Source organism: Carettochelys insculpta, chromosome 24 (assembly GCF_033958435.1).
Source record: "Carettochelys insculpta isolate YL-2023 chromosome 24, ASM3395843v1, whole genome shotgun sequence".
Lineage (NCBI taxonomy): Eukaryota > Metazoa > Chordata > Testudines > Carettochelyidae > Carettochelys > Carettochelys insculpta.
In genome coordinates, this window is record NC_134160.1 from 13328380 (window position 1) to 13338635 (window position 10256).

Here is a 10256-nt window from a genome sequence, read left to right on the forward strand (position 1 = left end):
TCGCTCTTCACACATTTTTTTTTCTTCTTAAAGGAACAGTATCATTTCTGCTACGACATAGCACTGGAATACCTGGAATCAATGGAGAAAAGATAGCACTGTGCCAGAAGATGGAAGGCAAATGTTTGTTTAGGGTTCATACCAAACAAGTATTTTGCACTCAGACTTCGAGCTAATGCTACTGGTGCAAGGGGGAAAAATAATGATGGACAGAAGAAAAAAAATACATCAATGAAAGGCAGGACGTGAGGAAATGCCAGCCATTCTAGATCTTCACCCCATGTTTCTCCATCGCCCAGCCCCTCCTTCCACCCTCCGCATGGGGCAGCGCTCAGACAGGCTTGTTGCCAGCCCTAGTGCCACTACTAATGATGCCTCGGTGACAGCCATGGCTGTATAACGAGCACACAGAAGGAAGGACAAGCAAGAGGACCGACAATTTTGGAGACTTCCAACGTGCAGAGCAGGCCAAGGCTAAACCAGATGCAAAGTGAGAATGGAAAAAAGAGAGGAATTCAAGCCTGTAAACACTTCATGGAAACAACAGGCTTTTTGGGGAGCGGGGGTGGGGGGGATGTTAATTCTATTTTCAGTCTAAGCAGCTTTTCTGAGGAGCCCAAGAGGTTTTCTGCAGGCTTTGCCATATGTGGCAATACCAGCCATCTTGAAGTGAAGACACTAAAGTGAGTTGGGTTGTTTTCAGACTCAGTTTTAATCCTGAGTTAGCTGTTCACTAATGGATGCCAGCTTTCTGGATTCCTGATAGAATCGTATTTCATCTGCATATGTTCCTACAGCATACAGCCCCTTCCACACATGAGAACGGTGGAATCCAGGTTGTATTAAATGGGGAAGGGCCATAATGAATGCTCTTGTCCAGGTGCTCACTCCCAGGCTGAGCTATCCTGCCAAGATTATCTGAAGTGACTAAGTGATTCTGGATGCCCACAATGAGATACATTAAAGGTACCTGATTTCCAGAGGGTGAGTTCTCAATGCTTCCTGGAAATCTGATTCTTTCAGTGTGTCTCAAGCTGTGTGATTGAGCCAGAGTTGCCAGCACCAGCAGGTGCATGGGACTAGGTCTGGGCTGGGTAGCCACAGCTGGAAACGGTGGAGGCCTCAAAAGTAAGGTAAAAATATTTCAAGCAGGAGAGTCAAATTCAACCATGAGTTTAGAGCCAGGGGGACCCCAAGGAATGGCCAAATCAGCATGCAGTTACAACTGGCATAAATCAGACTGATTCCTTTTGAAGCCAGTGGGCCAAAATGTTCTCTTGTGGATACCATTGTAAATGCAGAACTCACTTGCAATCACAGCCCTGATGCTGCAGGGTGTTACACCTCAGTAAATCTAGATCCACCCAAGTGACACTTCTAGGAAGTCCTCAGTTTCTCTGCTCTGAAATGGGGATTAGAACCTACACAGATAGGTAATAATAGATTTGGGGGTCTAATTCTTAGGGCAGCTGAGCAGGCAAGGATGAGGGTGGGAGATCTGGCCTTGTAGCCAACATACAGATGGCAACTGCAGCTGTCCCAGAGAGCAGTGAGCTGCAGCGAGCTGGTATGGAAGGGCAGAGATGAGGTGAGCTGGGGTGACACATGAGGAAGCTTTCTTATAAGAAGGTGCAGCAAGGTCAAAGTCATGGAACATCAACTGATGTGGACAAAACTTTTCAGTTTCTGGTTGCATTGATCAACGGTCACTTTCCTGTACTTCATCCTGATGTCGGTTCATTCCAGCAGGATGCAGCCCATACAGCGTCCAGCTTTGGGGGTGACATACAGGGAGGGTTCTTGTCCGTAGTTCAGCCATTGCCTCTCAGTCTTGACCCTGAATCCTTTGTGTTATCCTCTGCAATAATTAAAACTGGAATGGCACTGACAGCCAGGCTGACTTGGGCTTGGAACGGAATTACTCTGAACCTGCTGGTTTAACTGTTGCTTGCTCTCAGTGTTCATAGGTGAGCTGTTAAAAAGCTACTTTGCCATTTCAGGCAGCTCCTGGTCTCTGCTGATGGTTCGCTGCTCCACTGAACAACTCATTTCCAGTCTTGCTCCACAACTAGCTGCAACAAGCAGCAGCAAGTGGCAGCAAGTGTGGTATGTGCCACCATAACTCAGAGAGCTGAGGGCTGCCAATCTGACTCAAGGGTCAGGCTGCAATCTCTTGCCCCATGATAGAATTACTGTCTTTGGGAAAGAGATCAGATGCCAACATCCTTATCTGCTTGATGGCGCTGTGTGCAGCCATACTATTCAATAGCTATGCCCAGCTGTCAGTGACTTGCCTCTAGCTAAGTCTACCCAGAGCCATCCTAAGCTACCCCGCAATCAGCCACTTTTCCCATGATATTTGACTGTGCCATCATATGTGTGGTGCCTTGTAGGTTTACAATGGGAAATACCATGCTAAATTCAACCTCACTGTAGTTCATCTGTTCTGAGTGGACTCAGAGCTGACAGCCAGCTCCTCAGCTTGTATAAATTGGCGTGGCTGCATTGCAATGAGTGGAGTAATGCTGGTTTACGTCAGCTAACTAGCTGTCCCTGAAAGACCAGCAACTCTTTGTAGAATCATAGAAAGGTAGGATTATATGAGACCTTGAGAAAGGCAAGACTAAGTATTAGCTAGACCATGCCTGATAGGTCCAGCTGAATGCTTCTGGCAGTCTAGGCCATATTCCAGTTCTTAAGGCCGTGTTTCGGGACTATCCTCAGGGCACTGGCTTTTCCAACTGACCAAGGCTTAGGGAGGCACTGCTGGGCAGTGTGCACCCCTTGAGCACTTCACTCAGATGGAATGAAAAATTTCTGCCAAAGCATTTTAAATGGAGAAATTGTTTTCCAACAGAAAATGGAACATTTTGCAGGAAAAAACCCACTTTCCTAAAAAGCCCATTTGGTTATTTAGTGGAAACCTGAAGAAATACTTTGCCCAAGATAAAAACATTTTCTTTTTCCTCACAGCTGCTGCGGGGATGGAGGCCAGGATTTCCCAGCCAGCTCTAGTGTTCATCCCCAATCCTGAGCAGAGCAGAGTGGGGGAGGGGATCGTGAAGAATGTGACTGAGTATAAAACCCTGCCAGCTTGTACATGAACTGGTCCCAGGTTGCCAGACCTGTAGTCTTGAGGAGATGAAAGCCCCTTCAGCAGTGGCACAAAATGGGATCGGTGGAGGTGAGAGCAGGCACTTGCTTCCTCAGAGCATGTGCCACACATGCCTGTCCCCTCGCCTGCTAGGAAAGGCTGGGCGGCACACAGACCCCACAGATGGCCAAATCCAAACCCCCTGGCAGTCAGGCAGCCTCAGAACAAGGTTCAGTGTGTCAAAGGCAGGGCAGGGCATTCAGACAATGTCTGGCACCATGCTTAAGAGCTTCTCCATTTAATTTCTGAATCACTCTTATAATGTAAAAGCAATGGAGTGGCATTAAACCCTCTCCCCAAGGCCCTGCTTACTGCATACATTGGGTGACTTTGTGGCTTAGAGTGCCAGATTGGGTGTGGAAGGGCATGTCATTGCTGGAAGGACACGGAGATAGTGGAAGACCTGAAAGAACTTCATGAATGATTTAGTGGCTGAAGGTGACTGGCTTGTCAGCAAAGCTGTGAGAGAATAAGCCTGCCTAGCTCTGCAGAAGGGTGGCCATGGGTCCATAGAAGAACAGACTACAAATATGGACAGGATACAGATATCTGGGAGGAGAGTTTGCATGAGCTCATGGGAATAAGGGGACTTCGAAGTAGGCAGCATCCTTTTGAAAAGGAGTCCCGTCTGGACGCGCCGCGCGGCGGCAAGGAGCATCAATTTCGAAGCGCCGCTGCCGCCCGCATGCTAATGAAGCGCTGAATATGCATTTCAGCGCTTCATTAGTAAACTTCGAAATGGCCATTTGCATGGCCATTTCGAAGTTTGGGGCACGTGTAGACACAGCCTATATCATTTACATGGCTTTCAGTTCAATGCTTCTAGCTTTGATGCATCCATTGTTATTAAACAGCTGTAGGTTCCATGCTTACCAGGAGGTGGCATCCCAGGGTGCACCCAATGACCTGAACCAGAGGTGACTGGTGCAGGGATTGGTGGGGGGAGGGGGGCATGCCACATGCCCTTGCCTTGCCCCCCTTCCCTCCCCTGCTTGTCCCATGCCCCACCCCTGTTTCTCCTCCTGCCCCTGCTCCACCCAGACCCTGCCTCTTCCCGCACAAGTGTCAAACTGCTTCTGGTGAGTACAGGGCAGCCCCTCTGCCAAGCAGTGTGGCCTGACAGTAGCATGAGCGAGGAAGCTCACCCTGCTCTCAGGCTGCACTGCTCCAGGGGGAGGGCGGGACTCCCCCCACACTCATTGGAAGCTGCCAAGTGCTGATGGTGAGTGCAGGGGGACACCACTGGGGGTGTGCACTTGTGCCCCCTGTGCTCCCCCATGAGTTGCCTGTGAATTGAGCAGAGAGCCTAAGTGTCTGCGTCAGATGAAGTTAACTCCTCCTAGAGGAGGCCTGTTGAGGTCTCTGGGCAGCTGTGCCATGACATTTGGCAAAGGGTCGGTTCTCAGTACGGTGGCATGTAAATGTGACATAACTGCTGAGCAGTCCTGTGGTGCTTTAGTGATTAACAGATTTATTAGGTCATGAGTTTTCAGGGTAAAACCCACTTCTTCAGATGGGTGGAAATGCCATCCACAGAAGCTCATGATCTGTTTGCTAGTGTCAAAGTTAGACTCAAGACTCACAATTTGTCAGACCACTCTGTTTATTAGCAAAGCTGCTCTGCTAATACATTTAGAAAAGTGAGTCCCCTCCCAGGGCTCAGGTCTCTTAACTTATACAGATCAAGAAGGCAAGTTAATAGACAAAGGAAAAAAAGCCAGACACACACACACCCCATATAGTCCCTGAGACCAGTCACGTATCTTCATTTCCATATCACCCTCAGCAATCCCCTGCCAATGACTCCCTGGGTACCTTAATTAATTACTGTCTAGCACCTACTGCTCTGCTTCCTGCTTCCCCAGGCATACCTGGCTCCATCCAAACCCACCCTACATTCCTACACACAGTATCAACATAACTTTCCCTTCTTGAGCTCAGAAGTGACATTGTAGCATAGTGTGATTTAAGCTCTTTTTACAATGTAACTCTTTTATGTACAATGTCACATCTTATACTTCCACACTAGTCTCTAAGGTGCCCCAGGACTGCTAGTTTTTGAAGTTATAGACTAACCTGGCTACCCGTCTGATAACTACTGAGGGCTTTGGCACTGGAATAACCTAGCTCAGAATCTGTCCAGACATGGGAGATTTGCCATTGATATCACCAAACACCTGGCTTTGTGTGACACAGTTCTAATGATCATTTGCTCCAAGGACTACAACAGGCACATCTTCCATCACTGCCTACTTGCAACGATACTGCAGGCTCCTTAAAGAACAAACCAGTGAATCAGAAAGAAACCAAACTGGAGAGCTACTGTGGTGAACTGCTGCAGGGCCCATCTCCAAATGCTCACAACGGAGTCCTTCATGAGTTAGCCTCTCCTCCTCACCATCTTTTATTCTTAAATCTCTGCACTGCCGTCCCACCCTGACACAAGCTGATACTTTGCTTTACCCTGGCCAGAGCATCAGACTCTGCAGTGATGCTCCCAGTGAGGAGTGGAGGTTTTTAAGGCTTTTAAGTCCCAGCTTGATATAGTTCTGGCTGGGATCATTTAGATGGAATTGATCCTGCTTTAGGGAGGGGGCTGAACTAGATGACATCCTGAGGTCCCTTCCAGACCTAGAATTCTATGATTCTATAAGGAGTAATCCCACTACCTGCATTAAAAGCCTGAACTGAAATAAAATGTAGATCTGATTGCCGTCAGTCCTGTTCACAAGTTTAATGTCTCTTTGTACTGCCTGGAGGAGAATGGCAGGGCTGGGTCATAGCAACAGTGTTACTACTTTCGTTCCTTCTTCATGGCCAATGCCAAGTGAATTAGTGCTTTATATAATGGGTATTATGTAAATCAGATGAGTGGAATGGCTGATAGATAAGTTGGTCCTCGTGATTGCCACCACCTATGGAGCTCTGGCAGAAGAATGTTAGATCCAAGGGGAAGATGAGATTAGAAGGGACTGGGCTTTCATTTCTGGAAATAAACAAGTAAATATTTTCTATGAACTGAAAATGTTATATTTTGTGTGGCAGAACTGGAAAACTTGTTACGGTTTTTGAGTGTGTTGCCCTGCCCCCAAGGTCCCACTTGGTACCTCCAGTGTGGGTTGTTTGTGCATTATCTCCAATTTATTCTGAGCAGAGGGTAGAAAATATTCGGCAGTGTGAATTTTTTTTCCCTTCCCACTCATTTGTTCCAGTGCTCACAGGTAAAATGCTACCAGAAAGGCATGCAAAAAAATTCGACACCCCCCTGCCACCTTCATTCTGGAGGTGAAACAGAGTCTGGATGAGCTGTATATGAGTTTTACATGCAAGTTTTTTTGATATTCTCTTTGTTGTCCGTCTCTGAATTTTTAGTGATGCTCTTTGGAAGGGCAAGCTTTAAAAAAATCAAAGTGCTATAACTAACCAACCTTCAACTGCTAACGAGACGTTAGTACAACATGAGGCAAGGCCATCCTGTACATAGCCATACATATATATATATATATATATATATATATACACACACACACACACACACACACACACACACACACACACACACACTGTTGTTAATATGGATAATGTTTATTGCTATTACAAATACAGTGGTGTTTTTTTCTTTTTAATAAAAAATAATAAAAATGAAATTAAAAAAAAAGCAAGAAATGCCAAAATCGCACTCATTTTGTCCTCACTGATGTCAGAAGACAGCGGCTTAAGAATGAGGGAAACTGCAGAAGAGCCTAATACTGTTTGGCATGTTTCATTGACAAAGGTGACAGAGTGATTGCAGATCTCTGCTTAGCAGACAAGCAGAAGAGTCTTGTGTATTGGTGGGAACTGGTAAGAGGGATGCCAAGAGAGTGGCATTGCTAATGTGGTTTATACCACACATACGTGGCTGATCTTAACTTCCTTTTTTCTCTGGCATTCTTTTCTTTTGCGAAAAATAAGTTGCATAAATAAATGTTCTAAATTTGTGATGGCCTCTGAGTCCTTCACTCGTTCCTGTTCATGATGCCTTCATGTGTTTGTCTCCAAGCCTTCCTTGTCCTCCTTGATGGGAAAGCTATGGCTATAGGGCACCACTCCCCAGACTTGACTATACAGCAATTGGCACCACGTGTGGTCCTGAGCCATGACTGGAGGGCTACTGCAATGCACATGACTTTAATGTAGGCTTGGGGCAGGCAAGGTCTTCTTAGAAGTGGGGGCACTGGAGCAGCTTCCATCCAGCAATAATGCAAGGTTCATAAAATACTTTCTCAGGCTGAAGATTTTCATGCTTGATCTTAATACTAATTTACTGCTACAGACGGAGTAGCAGCTGCACTAGCTGCTAATGGTGTGCTTAGAGCTGTCACTTCATCAGGCTAGCCTCACTGCTTACATTTACTGTGAGCATGGCAGAGGGAAGGATTATGATAAGACCCATAGGACCAAAAGTGCAAAAGATGGTAAGTCCAGTGGAGCTACACCAATTCACACCAGCTGGAGAGCTTGACCTTGACTACAGTACCTATGTTGATTTGCACCATCAAAGAGGAGTGGCAGGCAGGGATCAGGGAAGGTCTGGCCCAGGCCATTTTTACCAGGGTCATTTATGTTGCAAAGACTAATGCAGATCTTTAAAGATGAAAGGAAGAAAAGTTGGAAACGTTTCTGGATCTGGATTCTCAATGGTATTTGGGTTTCTAACTCCCAGTGAAGTTAATTGGAGTTAGGAGCCTAAGGGTTTCTGGCTCTGGGCCTAGAGGTACCAAACACAATTATGGAGGCCGAGACATCTGAGGCACTTTCTTTGAGGGCAGGGCTTGGGCCACAAGCCTCTCCAGCAGTTTTACCTTCACTAACACAGAGCAGCTGCTTTCCTTAGCCAGATTCAAGAGTTCAGCTTTGTCCTGCAAACATCATTTAGGCATCTCCCCAGTTGCTAGGAGATAGCATTGGAGACTATTCTAATAGAGTTTAAAGTAAACCACAGTCAAGCTAGTTTGGAATGGAAGAGATCAGGGGTTGATTGACAGGTGTGTCGTGAACAAGACACGAGAAGTCATTCTTCCACTCTACTCCGCGCTGGTTAGGCCTCAGCTGGAGTATTGTGTCCAGTTCTGGGCACTGCAGTTCAGGAAGGATGTGGAGAAATTGGAGAGGGTCCAGAGGAGAGCAACGAGGATGATCAAAGGTCTAGAGAACATGACCTATGAAGAAAGGCTGAAAGAATTGGGCTTGTTTAGTTTGGAAAAGAGAAGATTGAGGGGGGACATGATAGCGGTTTTCAAGTATCTAAAAGGGTGTCATAAGGAGGAGGGAGAAAACTTGTTCTTCTTGGCCTCTGAGGATAGAACAAGAAGCAATGGACTTAAACTGCAGCAAGGGAGGTTTAGGTTGGACATTAGGAAAATGTTCCTAACTGTCAGGGTGGTCAAACAGTGGAATAAATTGCCAAGGGAGGTTGTAGAATCTCCATCGCTGGAAATATTTAAGAACAGGTTAGATAGATGTCTATCAGGGATGGTTTAGACAGTACTTGTTCCTGCCATGAGGGCAGAGGGCTGAACTTGATGGCCTCTTGAGGTCTCTTGCAGTCCTAGTATTCTATGATTCTATGATTCCTTGCCCTGTATGCCCTTGGAGACACCCCTTAGTCTCAGATTCATAAGGTATTTAGGAACCTAAAATCCACTGAATTCAGCTGGGTCTTGGCCCTTCAGTGTCCCCAGCTAGTACAATGGGCCTAATCATACCTCTTTCTCTAGGCAGGGATGTGGGGGACTGTGTGTGAGGGTAAATACACCAAAGACTGTGAGGTGCCCAGATAGGGTGGGGATAGAGTGGTGAGGTGATGGTGGTACCTAGAATGGATAGAAGTTTGAACTTGCCCTGAGGCCTCTTATGCAGAGTGGGTGACACCCGGCAACAGTGATAGTGACACACAAATTCTTTTAATGCATTTCCCAGCTGGACCATAAAACCCTACTGCGTGCATGAATGTCCCTGGATGAACATGCCTGCTTTGTTTGATGTGATTTATTTGTTACAAAGCTGCCTTCAGTTTAATGGGCTGCGATATTAAATACTTCCAGAGAATGTTGAGGCTTCATTTAAAGGAGCACAAGGAAAAAAAATTATAATTGAGTCGTTGGGATTGTTTTTCAGCTGTAATTAAGGCTTGTGAAGTATGCAGTAATTACATTTTGCCAATAAATAATAAAAAGGAGAATAATGCAAATTAAAATCAAGATCTCTATTTACAGAGGGCTGTAACTGTGCGTATTGCCACTCAGGCTTAGTGCTGGCCCTGAGCCATGTTCCAGAAGGAATATAATTTCCCCAGGAGCTGGGACAACAAAAACCCACTACTCTTGGGTCTACAGCAAGATTTCTCTTTCATTCAGTTCTGTTGGACATAGATTCTTACTCCATGGTCGTCATTGTAATAGCTGACTCACAGCCACTCTCCTGCCACTCAGTGTGACCGTGCAGCCTGAAGATCTAGCAGCCTCCCTGTTACCCGTCTGTGGGAGATGACTCAAAAGGAATCTGTGAACACAAGATGAATGTCCTCAACTATCACTGACATCAATAAGAACTGAACGTGCTCAGTCTCTTGGAAAACTAGGCTGAGGGGAGATACCTACACATAATGTGTTGTCCGCAATATTTGGTTGTCAGAGTGGAGGAGAGCCTACTACTGCTACAAGCTGACGGAGCTACCCCTGCAAGGACAAGGTGGGTGCTCTTCTGAAAGCTCTGCTATTGCTCACACAGACGTTAGGGACTCAATGCAGTAGGTGAGGCTATCTACCCTTTTTTGGGCAGGAAGTCAGACTGAGTGATCTTATTGGTTCATTCTGGCCTTACAATCTCTGAACCATAATACAGGTGATAGAGGTCTGAGCTGCTAACACAATAGGTTCTGGGTTCATTGGGACCATTCATGGCTTGACACATGAATGGGCCCTTAGGAGGGACTTCTAAGAATTTAGCCAGCTCAAACTTCATGGAATAAGACATTTCCGGTACCAGAAAGCCCGTGTGCTTCAGAGGGGGTTGAATGCAGGGGCAGCTGTACCAGTGGCCATGTTGTGTTGGAAGTTGG

General features: G+C 46.3%; 1 protein-coding gene across 3 annotated transcripts in view; it reads left to right on the forward strand.

Moving 5' to 3' along the window:
* Window positions 1–7134, forward strand: part of PTPRU (protein tyrosine phosphatase receptor type U) — a 324630-nt gene extending 317496 nt beyond the window's left edge. For all 3 annotated transcript variants that reach the window (XM_074976599.1, XM_074976600.1, XM_074976602.1), the window contains one exon: window positions 34–7134. In XM_074976599.1, coding sequence (XP_074832700.1) covers window positions 34–96 — 63 coding nt within the window. In that variant the 3' untranslated portion in view covers window positions 97–7134. The remainder of the gene's footprint in view (window positions 1–33) is intronic.
* Window positions 7135–10256: the final 3122 nt, after the last annotated feature.